General features: G+C 31.2%; 1 protein-coding gene across 1 annotated transcript; it reads left to right on the top strand.

Annotated features, from left to right (window-relative positions):
• Window positions 1-39: 39 nt before the first annotated feature.
• On the top strand, window positions 40-23359 carry LOC139502820 (angio-associated migratory cell protein-like). The gene is made up of 11 exons (XM_071292433.1): window positions 40-229; window positions 2124-2240; window positions 2910-3029; window positions 4243-4382; window positions 4755-4899; window positions 5854-5940; window positions 8240-8355; window positions 9890-9966; window positions 10312-10402; window positions 22265-22419; window positions 23241-23359. Exons 1-11 carry the CDS (start codon window positions 136-138, stop codon window positions 23314-23316), a joined length of 1218 nt encoding a protein of 405 aa, XP_071148534.1. The 5' UTR covers window positions 40-135; the 3' UTR covers window positions 23317-23359.
• The last annotated feature ends 642 nt before the right edge of the window (window positions 23360-24001 follow it).

Raw genomic sequence — 24001 nt, 5'->3', positions numbered from 1 at the left:
GGTCTTTTCGTCGTTTTTTTAAACGTAGAATCCTCTATAATATAGAAGAAATTTTTGCACATTACCTGACAGAAATGTCAAAATAAAGAACACGTGCATGCCTTTAATTAAAGACTAATTGTATGTAAAAAAGAGATGGAGAACGAAAATGTGGATGATACTGGTGATGCAGACTTAGAATTCGACGAAGATGAAATAGTGGAAATAATTGAAATCAACGAAGGAGATGGTAAAGTAGATGAAGATTTTAATTTAATCATTATTACAAATTAATCATGTTGTATTTTCACTATTTGATGTGTTGCTGTCAGTGTCACACCTTTCTTCAGGTATACGAAACTTGTCAGTCAGAAAATGGAAATGCCATGGAAAAAAACCGATGACAAAACAAATATAAATATTAAATAGATTGGTGTGTATCCTGTTTCATCATGCATGCAACAACAAAAAAAGGTCAAAGGCAGAGATGCAACTAATCGTCGCACCCGTCGGACCTAAGGGGCAGAATTTATGCAGGTCCGGCAAAACTCGTAGCTGTGCAGGACCTGATGGCCAGCAATATTTAAGTCCGCTTGGGTCCGCCAAAACTGAAATCCCCCGTCGGCCCCGGCAGAGTATTTTGTTTATAAAATTGCGATCATCTTTAATAAAAGTAAATGTCCTGTTCCCCCGCATTTTCTAACTCCGAGAACCAGTATTTCCGCCCAGTAATAGTCTTTCGTACCTTGTCCATCTCGCCCCGAACAATTCTCTGTATTTCCGTCATGTTTTTTGTTTTAGAAATTCGCTCTCTAGGAAGGAGGTCTATTAAGCATAGTTGATAAGTTCAGGAAATATGTCATGGCCGATAAAATTTGTAAGTGGGTCGAAACCCGGTAAAAGACCAAACCAGTCACCTATTCATTTAAATAATAATAATATCAACAAAATCAAAATTAACGTTTGTTCAATAGCATAATTTCATTTGATTTTTGAGTGAAAATATGTGTCTGGCAGAAATTTGATGGGTCTGGCAAAACTTGGTACCCTGTAGGCCCCATTGTCTGACAGGAAAAAAAAACTGTTTGCATCTCTGCAAAGGTTCGGATTTCTACAGTTTACAGGACATATTATGGTGTACAGTTGTCGGTCCATCAGTTACAGTGTTCAAGCTAAAAAGTTTGAACAGGGCGCACTGCCCGCTCTTTTTATTGACGCCTTACCTTTTTTCTGCCATTCCTCGGGCACCCTGCCGTTTTAATCACGGAAAAATCGGCAATTTCTGCCTTTGAAATCATTAACATTAATTGTTATCAGATTCATGGTTGTAATTTGTGAACAAAACTGTGAGCACACTGCTCACTGGTTACATGTTTAAACACAGCTGTATAAATTCAAATCATACATGTATAACTAATTTCAAGTAATTTGACTACATTTATTCAGTGTCAGAAACATATACATGTAATGTGTCAAATATATTATTAGAAATCAAATTCAGACCTGTATCAAGCTGAATATATTGTCCATTTTTGCTCTCAGGGTTGGACCTCTACAGTTGTTTCCAGCTGTGCTGAGGGGAGCAGTTTATTTTCTAATAGTTACCCAAAGAAATGTATCAAAATATCTCCTTCAGAATTATAAATATTATCAATGTTAAAATATTCAAAGCACATATAAAACATACAGGTTCCAAACTTAAAGTGAAAAGAATTTTATGAAATATATATAAGCAGACAGATTGAGATTGAGGCGTTGATATCATATGTTGGTTACGCAATGTATGGTTGGAAACTTTTCATCAATTTGTTTATAGTTCAAATTTATCAAAAATAGAAAAAACTCATATTATTTGAAAAAAATATACTGGTAGCTCAGTCTGCACGGTTAGCCACTAGTCTGATGCCCCAGACTAGTAAAATTTCATTCGGACTAGTAAGCTTTTGCTTAACTTTGTTTGGACAAAGAAGGAAAAATGTCAGAATATTGGTCTTCAGACTAGTAGTTGAAAAAGTTTTTGGTGCAGACTGGTAGCTGTTATCTTTATTGCACACGAAAAATTTAAATATTTTTATTTACAGTAAAAAATGACATTATCTTGTCTTCTTAATTTCCAGTTTTGTAACCTGTTATGTTAATTTCAGGACTTTTAGAGAACTTAGACAGTATAGATATTGACGATGGTGATGACGAGGGCGGAGAAGAAGGTGGGGCAGATGGCTTGATTGACAGCTCTTCTTTTGTGTTTAAGCAACATACAGGTAATTTTCTTTAGCTGACAAATCAATCTTTAAAAAGACATACATGTATATATCTCAGATTTTTGATGCACAACAAATGAAAGAATTTTGGAAGTCTTCCAGATTCACTCAGCTGTTACCAATGACCAATAAAGTGACAGTAGGGATCTTCTTGGTCTGGTTTCATGCTGTGTGCTGTACAAAATTGAAACTGTACAAAATTGAAAGCCTGTTATCACTGATGAGTGGTTTTTTTTAAACAGTGGATTCCTGTAAATGTTGGAGAAATTTATGTAAATTTGTAGTTAATGTGACTTGACTTAGTGTTGCTCATCCAGTTGCAATGTGTTTTATCATTACAAACTGAAACCATGGAAACAGAAAGTTTTACATAATGAAATTAAAATAAACACACTTGCCAATGCTGGAAAAACAAAGAAAGTAATGAAGAAGAACATAAGATAAGTACATAAATGATAATTTGTATATATATTATAACAGAATTGACTCTGATCAGTTAAGAGCTTGACAAACTTTACACATCTGTCATATTTTGCAAGTCTTATATTGAATAATGAATAGTGTATGCTGACCTCTAAATTTCCTTTTGTTAATTGTATGGTTACACTTTAGTTGTCGTCTAATGGATATATACCCTGCATTTCCTTGAATTCATTATTTTACTTGAAGATGCTGTATTTACTGTGTCCGTTGATAAGAAGTCAAGTAATCTTGTAGTTACCGGTGGACAAGATGACCGAGGGTTTGTTTGGTCTGCCAATACTGGAGAACAGATTATGGAATGTAATGGTATGTAATGTTTGAATATTTGTCTGTTCAGGATTTAGGAGAGTTTTGAATGTTGCTGTAAGGTGTGAGATGATTTGGTAATCATTGGAAACCTTTCAGTTTGTGAAAGTTATCAGTTTTCCAGATTGTATCAATACTTTTGAGAAGAAAATAAACATAGTATATTGAGCACAACATTCAGTTCATTCTAAACATGAACTTTTCAACCAAATATTTACTCAGATATTTAAGTAACAAAATGTAACAAATCTTGTATCTGTTCTAAAAATATCAAGCATTTCACTGTTAAAGTATTTTGTTGAATTGGAGTTATCTTTCTTTGGCTATAATTATAATTGAACCAACTACAACAATCTTCCCTTTCAATGCCTGATACAATGCAATGATTAAGTTTTATTTTGGCTGCAAAATGAATGCAATCTTCACCCTTCAGTGCTCTCAAGTATATTGATAACTGTATGTTTTATCACAAAAATTGAAAATACAAAGCACATCATTGATTGGATTAGTAAGACTGGTTTCCGAGAATAGTATACCTTTTACCTGTTAAAAAGTACTTGACAAAGAACCAGTTAAGAATTATCGATTGCAAGTAAACATGTTGAAGAAAAAGGTTTTGCACTTGAATAAACAGAATACATAAACATGTCAAATTAATATTTGTTTTCTTGTTTTTTGTTTATAATAACTTCGTCATCAAAATTGGATTAAATTTATTTTCTGCAGATTAATGCACTTGTCCCAACGGACAAGCTTGATACAGCTTTTACTTGTCCAACCTTTTTTCCCTCTGGTATCGGACAAGCGTTATTGTCGAGGCCTGAATTAGGCCATAAAAAAGAATAGGTTTGTTTGCCCTAACCCTACTTACCCCAAAAATAGATGCCTACTCAAAATCTTTTATTGTCCTGATGTGAACTTTTTTTTTTTATTCAGATAGACATGAAGACTTCTAAACATCTGATACTTAAATTTCTCTTTGCCGAAAAAAAAAAAAAAAAAAATGCCTAGCCACACTACCCACTGTCTCGGGTAGCGTTTAGGCAAACCAAAATATTTTTAAGTGTGGCCTTACTGTGTGATTTCTATTATGATGCCAAATGTTTAAGGGTGGCTAAATCTATATCTTAGATTTACAATGATGTTATATAATTACATATATCACATTTCAAAATATAGCAGGAAATATTTTCATACCATGTTTACTTTTTAGGTTTTAAGGATTCTGTAACATGTGTTGGATTTAGTCCTGATGGTAGTATGGTAGCCATGGCTGACTTAAGTGGTGTCATCAGAGTATATGATGTAGAAACTAAGAAAGAAGTCTGGTCATTTGAGTGTTCTGATACAGAAGTAAGTAAAAGTCATTACCATTTCTTGGTCTTGGTCATGAAAACTGTTCATATGGATTTTTATGCAATACCTTATGACAGATTTATTACCAGAAAGCATGACAATCAGGGTTTGGTTAATATGGACATATACAAGTTTTTACCTGGTAGGCTATGATTGCAAGTAAAATTTATACCCACTAAAGATCCCTGATAAAAAATATAAATAATTGAGAAGACTTGCATAATGGTCCAAAGAGTAAGTTTAAAACAAAACTTGGTATTACAACATTGTTTTTTTTGTATTTTATTTTTGTGACAAACTGAATTCCTGTGTGAAGGTTTAAAGTTAAGATAACATTTTGTTAAACATTTATGAATACTTGTATTTCAGTGGTTACAATGGCACCCTGTTGCTAATGTCTTGTTGTTAGGGACTACTGATGGTGATGTTTGGATGTGGAAGGTGCCAAGTGGTGATTGTAAAACATTTCAAGGACCGGGATGTACAGCAAATTGTGGAAGAATTTTACCAGATGGTAGGTTAAATGTATATTGATGCAAGAGATAATAAAAACTCACATCTGTAGCTGACAGTTCAACAACATTTATAGTATAACTAATCAAAGGATTCAAACGAAGAAAAATATTTATGGTTTAACTTATCAAAGAATTCAGATGAAGACAAATATTTAGCAAGTGTACAAATATCATATTAACCAATGTAATAATTTTTACCTATTTTGAAAATTGTATATTTCATAACAGTTTCTTATTTGATTTTTCTTATATCATGGAAATAGATAAATAAACACTTTAAATCTCAAATTGATCAGCAAGGCAAGATCTACTAGGTCATTTTTTTTCAATATAGTTGTAGGAGTGATTTCCCTTTAAAGATGATTTTTTAAACCCTCTTATGTGTGTTTTGAGCAAAAAAATAAAGAAAATAGAGAGAACCTAAACATACTAAATGATCAGAGATTTTTGTCATGAATTCTATTCTCATCTTCAATGATTGAGAGTGTCCTTTGTTGAATATCCTTAGAAAGAATAATACTTTTATGTTTTTATGTGACAGATAACTGTTTTACTTTTGCAATGTTTAGAAACATAGTTTTAGTCTTAATTTGGGAGAAATCCATTTGCGCTAAAAATGGTGCATCTTCATGGTGAAATATCTCCGAACATATGATACTTTTAAAGCCAAAATAAGAATAAATATATACTAATCATTAATACTTATGAAAGATATGTGTACAGGTAAATTGGTGCGAATGAGTTCCGAATATTGGCGCAATTGATAAACTTAAAAAACAAAATTTGGCGCAAATGATACCCAATGAAAATCAGTAATTGGCGCAAAAGGACTGTTACCCTTAATTTGATAAGTGATTATACTTTATAAATGTTTGTTTCATCATTTTAGTTCAAATGCACAAATGATACAGTTGCAGTATGAATATAATTTAGAAAAAAATGTGTTTTTTTAGGTAAAAGACTTTGTGTTGGTTATGACAATGGTCTAGTCAAGATTTGGGATTTAAAAGACGTAAACACATTGCACAGTTTTAATCCAGGTGAGTGGAGAAAAGAAATTTCCATTTTTGGCAAAGATTGTAAAAATTAAAAGTAATGATTTCCTTCCATTTTTCTGGAATAACCATTTGATATGCTGGGGACCATAAATTTGGAAAACCAAAAAATATCAAATGTTCGAGTGCATTAAAACCCAAAAGGGCCTTGACAATACTATGGAATTCTAAAGTTAAAAGAAATACTGAGACTGATATTAAAGTCAGATAGCCTTTAGAAATTACAGTTACTTGTGCAGCACAATGTGCAAGGGGTTTTAAATGATTGTAAAATACCCCATGGATTACAGAAACAGGAATGATACTTACCTCTTTAAGTCTTTATCCTGATTTGATAGTATTAATTCCAGTTTATATTTATAGAATGATTGCTCATGACCAGTCTTGTTTGGTTTTGAATTTATAGCAGTGGATTTAGTTATATTCATGTTATTTTTAGTTATTTACTGTGAAAGTACTTTTATTCATCGGGTACCAATTTTCATGGTTTTCGTGGATGACTTTATCCACGAATTTAAGTGTCCAACGAAATAAAACAACCATTGTTCAAATCAAGACATTGAAAGATCCTCATCGGTAGGTTTGACTACTGATAAGATCTAGAGAATATATTGAATAACGCCAAATCTGAGAATACTTTAATAGCAGTCACAGAACTACAACCGCATGCAGGATTATACCCATTTTATCTTTAATAACCTACACTGTAAAACTTTTGATCTTTTAATTCTCATAAAAAATATTTTTGATAATTGAAAGTCAGATTTCCGGTATTGATATGTTAGTATGATGAAGTGTTGATTGTACATCCTCATACTTCTCGTACATATGGGAAATTGATTTTGATAAGAATTATTTGACAATTCAAGATACGTTTAAAGCATTTGTTTATGTTACTGTATTCTTTAGGCGACATGTTTATGGGCTAATTAACAACTTTGATGGTCTTTAATCTGTTGATCACTTTATCATGGGTTAATTAGTGTTATCACTGCAATTTACATGTTTACTTTGCAATTTCCTTCAATCCAGACTATTTGTAACCTTCGTTTCTAAAGGCTTTAATTTTTCAATTATTATTTTTTGAAAACTAAAATCCAAGAATTTAAAAACCCACAAACATGTAAATATTGCTCAAACCACGAAAATTGACACCCACAAATTAAAGTACAGTCAAACCTCGTTGTGTCGAAGTCGAAGGAACCAGACGAAAGTATTCGACTCATCCGAGGTCGAGTGTGATGTCATATATTTGAAATTTATGAAAAACCAATATGTGATTTCTGTAAACTAGGTGCATGTTTATACATGTTTTACATCGACAGGACTTAAGAATTACCTCGACTTAACCGAGAATTTGAATCATCCAAGTTCGACTCATCAGAGGTTAGACTGCATTGATCAAACGGGAATTATGCCGGGACCGAGAAATTACTTCGACTCATCCGAGTTTTCGACACAACCGAGTTCGACACAACGAGGTTCGACTGTACTTTCACAGTATGTAATATATTAACTGGAAAACTAACCATTGTTACACTTTGATGGAAATCAAATGATTGGTTGTTGGATACTTTAGATTTGGTTTCAATACTGGTGTTCTAGCCAGTCAATGAATTTGTATTAGACAAGAAGAGAAATTGAGCTGCATTTTGAATGAAAAATCTGAAAATGTTACTTGGTTTTAGCATAGAAAAAAGTCTGGATAAGCAACACAATATAGATCCAAATAAGCACAAGAAATACATTTGATAAGTTTGAATAAACTAATCATAGATATGAGGATTGAAATTTAAATTTAAATTATTCTGATACCAAATGGACCCAATATTGTAATGGAAATCAGGCTGTAAATTACTTAGTATTTGTTAAGTGTTAGGCATCACCCATGGGTACCTCACAACATCTAAGCTAAAAATATTCAAATTTTCACTTTTACATCATGTAGCTCCAAACAGTCAAAGTTAACAGTCCAAAGAAAATATGTCAATTTTGCTAAATGTGTCATCCAAATACTGAGCCACCCAGTCTGTGTCTTCTGGATTAAGTATTCTCAACAGAGAAACAGCAAATACATGAACATGTTCAGAATCTTCCTTTATTTCTAAATCAATATCTTGATTCAAATATCATTCTGTTGACAATGAGCACTCGCCCAAAAGATCAGAATCAACTAAAGGAATTAAATGATAAGATTTGAGATAACTTATGATACATAAAGTATGATAATTTTTCATGTCATCGCAATTTCTACTTAATGTGTAAGACAATTAATATTTTGAAGGTCGAGAAGGACATGGGTCCTCTGTAGTTTGTATGGATTGTCACCATGACAACACTAGAATTATGACTGGATCAACAGATGTAACCAGTAGGCTGTACAATGCTAATACAGGCAAGGTATTGTGCCCATTTAAATATTATGGGGAATGGTAAAAATAAGATACATGTGGATTTACATGGGAGGTATATTTTAACAGCCATTATCATGTACATCTTGGAGTCTGCGCTAAAAGTATATAGATATATCGAGAATTATATCACAGTGTTGTTCACAAAGTGAAAGATGAGGCCTAAAAAAATAATGTTGTGTTTCCGATCACCCCCTTGAAATTTTGAAGGGACGGTAGGTAGGAATTTTTTTTTTTTTTTTTTTTTTTATAATATTAATATATAAAACTCAATTTCCAGTTACCAGACAAAAGTTTGGGATTTAATAGAAAGAGATTGATTACCCACTTTAAAAATCTCCCCGAGATAACTTTTAGTTTACCCCTTTTAAAATCCCCCTGAAATAACTTTTAGTTTACCCCCTTTTAAAATACCCCTGAAAAAAAAAAAAGTCCAAACCTAAAAAAAATTTGGGCAGCACTTCCCCATGGAAATTAGCTTTTTAAACCCAATTCCCCTATTTCATGACCAAAAGTTTGGGATTGTCAGAGAAAGAAATTGAGAAGATGTGGGGCAGATTCATTTATAGGGACATGAACCAAACATCATCCCAAACCTACAGATAGACAAATATATTATATACACTGTACCTGGCAGGACACTTTCTTTTGGCAAAGCATCTGTGGCTTTTCATCAGAATGTCTAAAGCGTTGATTGGCTGACCAGTTTCAGATGGATTTATATCAGGTTCATTTTTAAGAAGGGTCTGGCATGAAAATTTGATAAATTTAATTCCAAAAGATTGCATTGTTCCAACAGTTGTGTTATTGTCATCAATCTTGGTCCAGTCATTTTTTGCCGGTGGCCGAGCACAAAATTTGTGTTGTGTATTTTTTTTTTCATCGATGTTAGACATTGGATGAATTTCATTGCTAATGTCAAAAAAGGTGTTACTTTCTGTAAAATTTAGAAATATTTTTTTCTCCGCGAAATGGTCACACTTTCCACGTTGAACATTGAATAGGACGCGTTGTGTTGCCATGTTCAAACACTGACAAACGAAAATAACTACTGCGCATGCTCCCGCATCTATAATTAGCCAAGAAGATTCCACTTTCCAGTACATTCTATAAATAAGCCTCAAGTTTAAAATTAGCTTTGTATTCTTTTGGGGCGATAAAAAGATCGAGGGACTTAGAATTTTTTATTTTCTTTCAGAAAAAACGGTCGGTATACAAATTATTTTTTTCCCACATCAGCCTTAAAAACTTTTGAGTCGGGGATCTGAAGGACGGTCGGTCAGGTGACCGGAAACACAACATTTTTTTTTTTAGGCCTGAATGTCATATCAGAATAAATTTAGATCACAGTTTGTAAAACAGATATTAGCAATGGCAGAAACTAGAATTTGAATCTATTTCATTGTAAGAGTCAGTTAAATTTGAAACATTCAAAGTATTATAATGTATCTGTTATTTTGCATTTTTCTTCAAATTCATTTACCTTATTTACACGTTTTTTTACGTTTTGTTTCATTTTGTAGTTACTAGGATCATTAGATTGTAAGAATAAAGAATCAACAGATGAAAACTCTGTGGAAACATGTGGATTTTCTAAAATGTAAGTTTACAGAGAAAACTTCCCAAAAAATAACTGTACTGCATAGATCTTAAATATTTTTTCCAATAAGAAATTTCTGCACATTATGCTGACCAAAATGATTTGGTTATCAGCTCAGGGATGTCTGGGATGATGCAGGCAATATTTTGGATATGTTAAGAAAAGGAACTGCACTTCTTACCTTCACATATAACTTCTATATTTAATTATTACAATATTGCATGGTCTTTTATCAGGGACAGTGATGAATTTAAATATAGGTCAATTGCTATTCTCTGATCTTGATATAAAAAAACAAACATGTCAAAACAAGCTTAAGAAAATAATTTATCCCTGTTTTTGCAGACAAAATTATGCAGCAACTGGCACTTTATTAGGCACATTGTGTATCTGGGATGTACCAACACAGACAGCAAGAAATGTTTGTCCACACGAGGTAAGGCACTTTATTCACTAAAATCTTATCTTGTAAGTCATAAACATTTCAGTATAACTTAAAACTAATTTTAGTCAATTTCATATTCACGGATTTTAATCAAATTCTCATACTTGATTTATAACAAAGTAAACAATTATCCAAATTGTTAAAAGTCTAAAATAAACAATAAACAGGGCACTGGCATATCAAAATGATTTCAATGTTGACATTCTTTTCCTTTAAATAACTTTACACACTTTACACATACAATTCACGTGTTATCCATCTCAAACTAAGGGGTTAAATTGAAGTAGTTCACATGAATACAGATTAAATGAGGTCAAATTATTCAATTGCAAGTGAAACATTCATAGCCAATGTTTTTTTTTAGCTTATTTCGACAAAATTGAACCATACTGGCTGCTAAAAACGAATTATTATTTCACTATTTGCATTTCATTAATGATTGAGCAAAAAAAAATATATTAGATTTTTCATATATCTTGTAGCTAGTTCCCCTTAAAGATTTTTTGTGAAAAGAGCCCCTGACATAATATTTATATTCAAAGGGAAGTAATACACTATTGAAAATGAAAGAAAATATGAAAATAAGTGTGGTATGATCGCCAATGAGACATCTCTTGGTCAGATACAAAATAATGTAGAATTAACAACTTTAGATAACGCAGACAATGTATTGCTACCAACAATGAGAAAAACCCATCCCACTATGAAAAGCTTGAAATTACAAAGTTGAAACAATGAAAATGAGAAAACCTAACGGTCTGTTTCATGTACAAAAACCAATAATTGAAAAAAAACAAACATACAGCAACTAAATTACAGACTTGGGACAGACAAGTTCAGAATGTGGCAGGGTTAATTTCACTGAGATGGTATTTATAATAGATTTATTCTGATTGATTTACTCAAATTCATGAAAATGTCATTTGATATTGCAGGATAAAAACTTTTAAATTGATGTTAAAGGTTTAAACAAAAAAATAACAACATCATGCATTTATGATAAATGTATAATTATATTCATATTTTTGCGCCTGTCCCAAGTCAGGAGCCTTTGTTAGTCTTGTATTATTTTAATTTTAGTTTCTTGTGTACAATTTGGAAATTAGTTCATTATCACTGAACTAGTATATGTTTGTTTAGGGGCCAGTTGAAGGACGCCTCCGGGTGCGGGAATTTCTCGCTACATCAGTCAGAGCTCTGACATAAACAAGTCAGAATAAAATGACTTCTTCAAGTCAGAAAATGTTTTGAAATTCTGACCTGTACGGGTCAATTTTTGTTTTGCGTAGTTTTCCATCGAGTCCGTCAAACCAGAAGATATTTTGAATTTGCCGCCGATCTAAGACACATACGATCACGTGGTTTTTTGCGAGAGATCACGTGTTTGAGAGTCGTTGCTTGGGAGTTTCTCGAACGAGAAGTTATTGAAAATATAGTGATTATTTACGTTTTTTTAGTGCAAATCTAGGTCAATGTGGTCATTTTCAGAAGGTAATACATATTACCTCCGTATTTTCTTGGCCATTTTAATATTTTTTGCGTGTGAAGAAGGTCTTTGCAAGTGATTTTGTTGCTGTTTCATGAAGGCGCGTGACCTGTAAATACGGACGCGTGGCCTTTGAGATGACCGGGTGTCTGACAATTCTGACTTGTTCAGGTCAGAAAATGTTGTTATGATAATGAACTGTTATTTTTGGGAGACAACTCGTGTTGTCTTAAACAGTATTAACATTAATAACCAGTCACTGCAATTTTAAAAGTAAAATTATTGCTTCGAGCTGAACATCATCACGTGATTTTTCTATTTTTAAACTCAATCATGAATTGACTTTTTAACCTTTCCGAGTTTGCGGCTTATAAATATATATGTTTTTTCGTTTCTCCCAATGAGAAAAACGATCTTTTGAATATTGATATTAATGAAAATGAAATGAAATCGGAATAATTTTAATAAAGGTAAAGGGAAGGGAGGGTTTAACTAAAGAACCGAAATATTTTTTTATTTTTATTTTAAAAATGATTTTAACTTGAGAACATTATAAAGAGATTCACAAAACGGGTTTTTCAATTATGAATATGGAATATGATATTAAAAACAAATCAAATGAAATGTAGGGTAAGGCTCCAGGGATCACCCTACCCCTGTCATTTGACAATGTTGAACAGTCGAGATCCCTGCTCCCTTAACTCAATTTTTTCTCGCTGTAAAGTATAATGAAATATACCAGGCTACAGTGGCGGATCCAGAGGGGAGGTTCCGGGGGTTGGAACCCCCCTTTTTTTTGGCCGATCAATGCATTTGAAGGGGGACATATAGTTGGAACCCCCCCCCCCCCCTTTATCCTGGGTTGGGAACCCCCCCTTTTTAAAATGGCTGGATCCGCCCCTGGGCTAGTCTCTATGGGTCGCCCCACCCCTTGTTATTTGAGAATGATCTTATATCTTGAAAATGGTCGAGATCCCCACCTGTAAACCATACATATTCCTTTTTATAATGTCAAATTGATTTGAATGAAATATACCGGGCTAGTCTCTGGGTTTACCCCCTCCCCTGCCATTTGCGAATGTTCTTATATTTTGTAAACGGTCGAGATCCCCACCCCTAAACTATATATATTCTTGTATGGGAAAATAAAACAAACCCAATGTAATATAGGGGAAGTCCCTTGGGGGGGGGGGGGGGTTCACCCCTACTGTGTGAAAACATGTAAATGGTCAAGATCCGCACCCCTGAACCATATATATATTAGTGTAAGGGACAACAAGACAAATCAAATGAAATAAAGATAAAGTCCCTTGGGGTCACCCCACCCCCTCATGTTTGAAAACTTGTAAACGGTTGAGATCCCCACCCCTTAAGCCTATATATTATTATATGGGACAATACAACGAATCAAATGAAATAAAGGGAAAGTCCATGGGGTCATCCCCATCCCCCTTTTTGAAATGGTTTGGATCACCACCCCTAAACCATATAATATTCCTGTTCGTCATTTCAAGAAGATTTGAATGACATACAGGGTCAATCCCTAATTATATGGCATATATGTTTTCCTATGAAGTTACACATCTATAATTCTTACCCCAGATGCTTAGCCACATAAAGCATTAACCTTTTATTTGAAATATAGATAGTCTTTGTTTCTACAGAAGTGAGAAGAACATTGGAAGTCAGTATGTTCTGACCTATAAAAGTCTGAATGTTCTGACTTATGAAAGTCTGAATGTTCTGACTTATTATGAAAGTCTGAATGTTCTGACTTTAATTTAATAAGGCCAGAAAGACTCAGAATGATCTGAAGATAATGACTTGTTTTTAATGTTTAGAGTATTTAAGAATATGAATGCTCTTGTCATGCTAGTACCATAAGAAACCCTGACAAGATTTTGTTCCCAAAAAAATATATATTAAGAATAACAAGTGTACAATTGAACATAAATTACAAAGTTATAAATGTTGCTAAAAAAATATATTTAAAAAACACCCAATAGATAGTTGTAGTGAAAATATTATGTATTTATATGTACCACTTCTTGAAGGACAACAAAGTCACCAAACTTAGTCTGATTTTCTAAGTATGTTCTTCTCAAATTTTTTTACAGAACATGATTTGATCTGTTTAAGTCAGTTTACAGAAAAAAAATCCGATCAAACTAGGTTTCTTCATCTTAGCCCCACCCTTTTTCTCCTTATCTGAATCGACTACTGTTGGGATAATTTTTTTTTTTTTAAGAAACAATTCAGTCAAATGGTTTTTGGAAAGATTACAACCAAAAGTTCTATATGTTAACTTTACAGAAAAAAAGTCATGAAAATACAGAAATAAAATAAATTTTTAAGAAACAAATTTGATGAAATTTGTTAAAAAAAATACATTTGAATATAAAATATACCAAATGCATTTTTTTTATAGTCCTCAATATTATGACTTGAGGGGACCATATTTCATCAGTCTTTTATCTGGTTTGTCATACATTTTAAAATCAATATGAAAATCCTAGACTTAAAAGTTGACATAAGTACTCTTTGAAGTCAGAACATGATTTGACCTGTTAAAGTCAGTTTACAGAGAAAATTAAATCCAATCAAAACTAGGTCTTCTTCTTCTAAGCCCCTCCCCCTTTTTCTCCTTATCTGAATCTGCTACTGTTGAGATAATTAATTTTTTTTTAAGAAACAATTCAGTCAAATGGTTTTTAGAATAATGTTTTTTACAACCAAAAGTTCTATATGTTAACTTTACAGAAAAAAAGTCATGAAAATACAGAAATAAAATAAATTTTTAAGATATAAATTTGATGAAATTTGTTAAAAAAAATACATTTGAATATAAAATATACCAAATACATTTTTTTTATAGTCCTCAATATTGTGACTTGAGGGGACCATATTTCATCAGTCTTTTATCTGGTTTGTCATACATTTTAAAATCAATATGAAAATCCTAGACTTAAAAGTTGACATAAGTTTAGTTTTGACTGACTCTTTGAAGTCAGAACATGATTTGACCTGTTAAAGTCAGTTTACAGAGAAAATTAAATCCAATCAAAACTAGGTCTTCTTCTTCTAAGCCCCCCCCCCTTTTTTTCCTTTTTATCTGAATCTGCTACTGTTGAGTTAATTAATTGATAAGTTTATTAGAAACAATTCAGTCAAATGGTTTAAAATAATATATTTTACAACCAAAAGTTCCATGTGTTAACTTAACAGAAAAGAAAGGTCATGAAAATACAGAAATATAATAAAATTTAAAGATGATTTGATGAAATTTGTAAACAAAATACATTTGAATAGTTCCATGTGTTAACTTAACAGAAAAGAAAGGTCATGAAAATACAGAAATATAATAAAATTTAAAGATGATTTGATGAAATTTGTAAACAAAATACATTTGAATAGTTCCATGTGTTAACTTAACAGAAAAGAAAGGTCATGAAAATACAGAAATATAATAAAATTTAAAGATGATTTGATGAAATTTGTAAACAAAATACATTTGAATATAAAATATTAGTTCTCATCATTGTGACTTTATTATTGGGTGTCTTTTATCTGATTTTCCCATACGTTCTTAAATGCATATATTTATGACAATGCCAGACTTAACAGTTGTAATAATAAGTTAAAGTGAAGTTTTTGACTGACTCTTTGAAGTCAGAACATAATTTGACCAGTTTAAAACAAAATACATTTAAATATTGAATAATCAATATGCAAAATAAACTTTTTTATAGTCCTCATTAATTATTGCGCTGTATGGGGACCTTATTTCCTCTGTCTTTTATCTGGCTTTTCCGTACAATTTTAAATTAATATGAAAAAACTAGACTTAAAAGTTGAAATAAGTTTAGATGGGACTGACTTTTTGAAGTCAGAACACGATTTGACCTGTTAAAGTCAGTTGACAAGAAAAAAATGTCCTATCAAAGCTAGGTGTTCTTCCTCTAATCCCCCTCCCCACTAAATATCAATCTGCTACTGTTGAGTTAATTAATTACTGATTTTTTTTAGAAACAATTCAGTCAAATGGTTATTAAAATATATAAAAAATATGCAACCACAAGTTCCATGTGTTAACCTAACAGAAAAGAAAAGTCATGAAAATACAGAAATAATACAATATTTTTTTTTTTTTAGATAATTTGATGAAAATCTCAAAAAAACAAAATGCATTTGAATATTCAATATATCAAATAAAAATGTTCCATATAATTTAAATCAATATGAAAATCCTGGACTTAAAAGTTGAAATAAGTTTAGTTTTGACAGACTCTTAAAAGTCAGAACATGATTTGACCTGTTAAAGTCAGTTTACAGAAAAAAAAATCCAATCAAACTAGGTTTCTTCATCTTAGCCCCCCCCCCCCCCCCCCCCCCCCCCTTTTCCCCTTATTTGAATCTGCTACTGTTGAGTTAAAAAAAAAAAATAAGAAACAATTCAGTCAAATGGTTTTTAGAATAATGTTTTTTACAACCAAAAGTTCTATTTGTTAACTTAACAGAAAAAAAGTCATGAAAATACGGAAATAGAATAAATTTTTAAGATATTAATTTGATGAAATTTGTTAACAAAATACATTTGAATATAAAATATACCAAATACATTTTTGTATAGTCCTCATTATTGTGACTTAAGGGGACCTTATTTCATCAGTCTTTTATCTGGTTTCCCATACATTTTAAAATCAATATGAAAATCCTAGACTTAAAAGTTGAAATAAGTTTAGTTTTGACTGACTCTTTGAAGTCAGAACATGATTTGACCTGTTAAAGTCAGTTTACAGAGAAAATTAAATCCAATCAAAACTAGGTCTTCTTCTTCTAAGCCCCTCCCCCTTTTTCTCCTTATCTGAATCTGCTACTGTTGAGATAATTAATTTTTTTTTAAGAAACAATTCAGTCAAATGGTTTTTAGAATAATGTTTTTTACAACCAAAAGTTCTATATGTTAACTTTACAGAAAAAAAGTCATGAAAATACAGAAATAAAATAAATTTTTAAGATATAAATTTGATGAAATTTGTTAAAAAAAATACATTTGAATATAAAATATACCAAATACATTTTTTTTATAGTCCTCAATATTGTGACTTGAGGGGACCATATTTCATCAGTCTTTTATCTGGTTTGTCATACATTTTAAAATCAATATGAAAATCCTAGACTTAAAAGTTGACATAAGTTTAGTTTTGACTGACTCTTTGAAGTCAGAACATGATTTGACCTGTTAAAGTCAGTTTACAGAGAAAATTAAATCCAATCAAAACTAGGTCTTCTTCTTCTAAGCCCCCCCCCCCCCCCCCCCCCTTTTTTTCCTTTTTATCTGAATCTGCTACTGTTGAGTTAATTAATTGATAAGTTTATTAGAAACAATTCAGTCAAATGGTTTAAAATAATATATTTTACAACCAAAAGTTCCATGTGTTAACTTAACAGAAAAGAAAGGTCATGAAAATACAGAAATATAATAAAATTTAAAGATGATTTGATGAAATTTGTAAACAAAATACATTTGAATAGTTCCATGTGTTAACTTAACAGAAAAGAAAGGTCATGAAAATACAGAAATATAATAAAATTTAAAGATGATTTGATGAAATTTGTAAACAAAATACATTTGAATAGTTCCATGTGTTAACTTAACAGAAAAGAAAGGTCATGAAAATACAGAAATATAATAAAATTTAAAGATGATTTGATGAAATTTGTAAACAAAATACATTTGAATATAAAATATTAGTTCTCATCATTGTGACTTTATTATTGGGTGTCTTTTATCTGATTTTCCCATACGTTCTTAAATGCATATATTTATGACAATGCCAGACTTAACAGTTGTAATAATAAGTTAAAGTGAAGTTTTTGACTGACTCTTTGAAGTCAGAACATAATTTGACCAGTTTAAAACAAAATACATTTAAATATTGAATAATCAATATGCAAAATAAACTTTTTTATAGTCCTCATTAATTATTGCGCTGTATGGGGACCTTATTTCCTCTGTCTTTTATCTGGCTTTTCCGTACATTTTTAAATTAATATGAAAAAACTAGACTTAAAAGTTGAAATAAGTTTAGATGGGACTGACTTTTTGAAGTCAGAACACGATTTGACCTGTTAAAGTCAGTTGACAAGAAAAAAATGTCCTATCAAAGCTAGGTGTTCTTCCTCTAATCCCCCTCCCCACTAAATATCAATCTGCTACTGTTGAGTTAATTAATTACTGATTTTTTTTAGAAACAATTCAGTCAAATGGTTATTAAAATATATAAAAAATATGCAACCACAAGTTCCATGTGTTAACCTAACAGAAAAGAAAAGTCATGAAAATACAGAAATAATACAATATTTTTTTTTTTTTAGATAATTTGATGAAAATCTCAAAAAAACAAAATGCATTTGAATATTCAATATATCAAATAAAAATGTTCCATATAATTTAAATCAATATGAAAATCCTGGACTTAAAAGTTGAAATAAGTTTAGTTTTGACAGACTCTTAAAAGTCAGAACATGATTTGACCTGTTAAAGTCAGTTTACAGAAAAAAAAATCCAATCAAACTAGGTTTCTTCATCTTAGCCCCCCCCCCCTTTTTCCCCTTATTTGAATCTGCTACTGTTGAGTTAAAAAAAAAAATAAGAAACAATTCAGTCAAATGGTTTTTAGAATAATGTTTTTTACAACCAAAAGTTCTATTTGTTAACTTAACAGAAAAAAAGTCATGAAAATACGGAAATAGAATAAATTTTTAAGATATTAATTTGATGAAATTTGTTAACAAAATACATTTGAATATAAAATATACCAAATACATTTTTGTATAGTCCTCATTATTGTGACTTAAGGGGACCTTATTTCATCAGTCTTTTATCTGGTTTCCCATACATTTTAAAATCAATATGAAAATCCTAGACTTAAAAGTTGAAATAAGTTTAGTTTTGACTGACTCTTTGAAGTCAGAACATGATTTGACCTGTTAAAGTCAGTTTACAGAGAAAATTAAATCCAATCAAAACTAGGTCTTCTTCTTCTAAGCCCTCCCCCCCCCCCCCCCCCCTCTCTTCCCCTTTTTCCCTTATCTGAATCTGCTACTGTTGAGTTAATTAATTGATAGGTTTATTAGAAACAATTCAGTCAAATGGTTTAAAATAATATATTTTAAAACCAAAAGTTCCACGTGTTAACTTAACAGAACAGAAAGGTCATGAAAATACAAAAATATAATAAAATTTAAAGATGATTTGATGAAATTTGTAAACAAAATTTATTTGAATATAAAATATACCAAACACATTTTTTTATAGTCCTCATTATTGTGACTTTATTATTGGGTGTCTTTTATCTGAATTTCCCATACATTCTTAAAGCATATGACAATGCCAGACTAAAAAGTTGTAATGATTAGCTAAAGTGAAGTTTTTGACTGACTCTTTGAAGTCAGAACATAATTTGACCGGTTTAAAACAAAATACATTTAAATATATTGAATATGCAAAATAAACTTTTTTATAGTCCTCATTATTGCGCCGTATGGGGACCTTATTTCCTCTGTCTTATATCTGGCTTTTCCGTACATTTTTAAATCAATATGAAAAAACTAGACTTAAAAGTTGAAATAAGTTTAGTTGGGACTGACTCTTTGAAGTCAGAACACGATTTGACCTGTTAATAAGTCAGTTGACAGAGAAAAAAAAAATGTCCAATCAAAACTAAGTCTTCTTCCTTTAAGCCCCCTCCATATCTGAATCTGCTACTGTTGAGTTAATTAATTCATAATTATTTTTAAGAAACAATTCAGTCAAATGGTTTTTAAAATAATGTTTTTTAAAACCAAAAGTTCCAAATGTTAATTTAACAGAAAAAAAGTCATGAAAATACAGAAATATAATAAAATTTTAAAATAATTTGGAGAAATTTGTTAACAAAATACATTTGAATATTAAATGATAGTATACCAAATACACTTTTTTATAGTCCACGTTTTTGTGACTTTATTATTGGGTGTCTTTTATCTGAGTTTCTTATACATTCTGAAATGCATATGACAATCCCAGACTTAAAGTTGCAATACTTGATTAAAGTATAGTTTTTTACTGACTCCTTGAAGTCAGAACATAATGTGACTTGTTCAAGTCAGTTTGCACAACAGGATTTACCTCAATGAAATATTAAGATACAATGTATCAAAAATATACCAAATTATCTTTTATATATATAGTTCTTATAATTGTGACTTAATTTTTTGTGATTTTTTTTCCTACTTGTATCCATACATTCTAAGTTAACAATCACATCACAATCATGATAATGCACGACTTTTACAGAACTTTGCAAGCCATTTAGTTTTTGACAGACTCTTTTAAGTCAGAACATGATTTGACCTGTTTAAGTCAATTTGTCCGAACATGCCCATTTGACCTGTTTAAGTCAATTTGTCTGAACATGATTTGACCTGTTCAAGTCAGATTGCAGAACAAATTTTCCAATCAAAGCTAGGTGTACTTCCTTTAAGCCCTGCTTCTGAATCTGCCATTTGTGAATTTATTTGATAAATGTTTAGAAACAATTAAGTCAAATGGTTATTTATTTTAGGGGATCTTACATATATTTCTTATGTCTGACGTTCCCATACTTTCATTTAATATCATATGTCAGTGCCCCACTCTAAAAATTTCAATAAATTTAGTTTTGGGCTGACTGTTATAAGTCAAAACATGATTTGACCTGTTTAAAAGAAAATGCATTTAAATATTGAATATACCAAATATTTTTTTTTATAGTCCTCATTGTGACTTATAATTAATATTTTCTCTGTCCTATATCTGGCTTTCCCATACATTTTTAAATCAATATGACAGTACAAGACATAAAGGTTGAAATAAGTTTAGTTTTGACTGACTCTTTCAAGTCAGAACATAGTGTGACTTGTTTGAGTCAGTTTGCACAACAGTATTTACCTCAATGAAATATTAAAATAATAAATGTTTTGCTCTTGATAAATTTAGCTAAAAGTGGATGAAAATAGATCCCTTATTTTTTCCTTGGAAGATTTGAAGTATTGTCATGGTACTAGTAAATGTATCCAATATTGTATTTTGTAAATCTTTTGATATTGACAGAAAATTGTATGATCCATTTTTCTGCTTTGGTTTTTGTTTGTATTAATTTTGAAATGATCGAATTTGATGAGATAATATATTATGTTAAGATTCTGGAAAGAAGAAGGTATGACGAGCCCCACTTTTTAAACTCTTTGACTCGAAACTAGTAATCACTATATTTTATGGAGATTGATAACAAAGTGGTAGTAATGACTGCTTCAAGTCAGAACAAAAATGACCTCTCTAAGTCAAAATGTATTAAAAAGGGACATAAATCTTATTAGAATATGAAGATATTAAGTCACAATATTTTATGCAAAAGCTGACCTGTGGAAGTCATTTTATGATAAATTAAAGTCCGACATAAACTGACCTGTACAAGTCATATTCTGTTGAGTGCAAGAAGGGAGACAACACTTGCATCAAATTATATCTGACCTATGGAAGTCATTTTATTCTGACTTGTTTATGTCAGAGCTCTGACTGTACATTGAAGACCTGTTGGTGACCTTCTGCTGTTGTTTTTTTCTATGGTCGGGTTGTTGTCTCTTTGGCACATTCCCCATTTCCATTCTCAATTTTACAATCTGTCTTTATGTAATATGAAATTTAAATCATCTTTTTGGCTGCTATAAAATATGCCATTTCACCTTCAACTGGAATAATTAAGGTGGTACCTAACACTACAGGGAGATAACTCTTTAAAGTCAGCTGAATGTTTTAATTATGTTGTGTTGTAAAGGGAATATTAAGCTTCTCAATGATCAAAATTGGTGTTTGTCAAACTGCTATATAACCAGTGTAATTTTTCTGACAAAACGGTTGGTTCAAAAAATTTTAAATTTTTATATTTTTATTGAAGTCTCAAAGTAAATACTTTGACAAAATTTTATGAAAACTAAACGAGCCAAATTAATTTTAGTGAAAGTGTTGGGTACCACCTTAAATCTTTTTTTCCTGCTCTAAAGCAGCACAATGAATACCTGAAGGCATGATGAATGATGAGGTTGTAAATCAATTGTTTAAAAATAGCTCAGGATTTTCTGTATAACCTTAAATTTGAGCTATCATCTGGTTGGCTCTCAATGACAAAGAGCGCCAATCAAAACCCTGGATTCAGTACACATTTTAATCATATAAAGTGTTCAGGTCCCGAGAAAGTTGATCACAGGGAGGGGCTGCATTATTCAGGAAATTTAACCATTTAAAAAAACCAGGCTTTAATGGTTGAACATATTCTTTGTTTTAGGCTGGTATAGTGAAGTTAAAATGGGATGCCATTTCCCCATTGATTTATACAGCGTGTTTAGATGGAGTGTTAAGATTATGGGATTCAAGGAATGGACAGTGTGTTACACAGTGGGCAGGACACCAAGATGCCATCTTAGATTTTGATATTTCAAGGTAAAGCAATAACCATTACTGAAGTAATTAAGATGGAACATTTGATATTGATGATCCACACACACACACAAAATCTTCAGGTTAAAATTATAAAATCGAGGTTTCATACTAAAATAATGAGTTCAACCATTCAACATCATTGAAGGACCTTGCTGTTCACATTATCATTTATAAAAACATTACATATATGTTTTATTATATTACGTTATATTGATTTATAGCTAACAGCAACCTTGCATCATTCTGAAATCAACCTTCATTTCCAAATGAAATGTAACATTCATTATGAGCTTCCACAAAAAAGTGCACAGGTAAATTATAGAAAAACTTGATAGAAATCGTGTTTTCATGATCTAATACAAAAAATGTGATAACAAGTATTGAATACTTCTTTTAGTAATTTTATAGGGTTGTAAAAGCATTGACCATGCATACATTTTTCAAAAATGTCACCGCTTTTACACCCCAATAGATTTACAAAAAGAAGCATTCAATTCTTAAATATTTTTATCCTTGAAAGAAGAGGAATAAAAAATCATAATACTTGAAAGTGCATCCATAAGAAATAGCCAGAAATAGAAAAAAATACTTTGAAGATAAACAGCCAACATCATGGCCAAAAAAAAAAATACAACAATGTCCACAACAAACAAAAGATTGGTAGAGAACTTTAAAAAATGCTTGTTTATTGTGTTTTTAGTGCATTCGTTCACCCTTACAAATAACTGCATATGATATAAGAAAATGATATTTGAGTTCTTGAGATTTCCTTTTTCCTTTGAAGTGATTATGGTAAAAAAATGGAACTACTTTCTTTACAGTGATGGAAACACATTGATATCTGTATCAGAAGACAAAACAGCTCGAGTGTTCTCCTTACACACACCAGACAGATAATGGCATTTGTAATGTTTTAATGTAAATAAAGGAAAAAAGTTAATATGTGTTCATCATATCATTAAATTAGGGTGACTCTGTACAATATAGAACTTGTCATATTGTATGGACACTTATCTGTGGTTGACCTGTCAGATATATATTTTTATGCCCCATTTATGAGCATTGTGTTTTCTGGTAAGTCCATCATTCAGTTTGTTCGTCCGTCTGTCCCGCTTCAGGTTAAAGTTTTTGGTCAAGGTAGTTTTTGATGAAGTTGAAGTTCAATCAACTTGAACCTAATTACAAATGTTTCCTATGATATGATCTTTCTTTAAATGCCAAATTTCACGGTCCACTGAGCATAGAAAATGAAAGTGCGAGATGAGCATCTGTGTACTATGGACACATTCTTGTTATGCCCCTGTCATACCAGATTGGGCATAAAGTTTTACCATGTCTGTCTAAAAGTAGCCAGTACATCCATATGTCCCTAAATTTTGTTCTGTTCTCCACCTTTTTGATGCCTCAATCAAATGTCATAAAACTTGAAGTTTTGAATATTGGTGGTGTCACTTTTAACTATCGAGAGTAATGTCCCTTTACAAATGAAATAATTGCTGAATTTTCATTCTGTTACCTAACTGAAGTTTGCATTAATCAAATTCATGAAACTCAATACATATATCCTCAAAACAAAGATTAA

This window comes from Mytilus edulis, chromosome 14 (genome assembly GCF_963676685.1).
Source record: "Mytilus edulis chromosome 14, xbMytEdul2.2, whole genome shotgun sequence".
In the NCBI taxonomy this organism is placed as follows: Eukaryota; Metazoa; Mollusca; class Bivalvia; order Mytilida; family Mytilidae; genus Mytilus; species Mytilus edulis.
This window is presented reverse-complemented; position numbering and strand designations above follow the sequence as displayed.

Bases quoted from the DNA above. Each gene is read 5' to 3' on its own strand.
- LOC139502820 (XM_071292433.1), top strand. From the start codon at position 136: ATGGAGAACGAAAATGTGGATGATACTGGTGATGCAGACTTAGAATTC. The intron at 8,356-9,889 runs GTATTGTGCCCA...TTCATTTTGTAG, and splicing joins ACAATGCTAATACAGGCAAG to TTACTAGGATCATTAGATTG. The intron at 10,403-22,264 runs GTAAGGCACTTT...TCTTTGTTTTAG, and splicing joins GAAATGTTTGTCCACACGAG to GCTGGTATAGTGAAGTTAAA.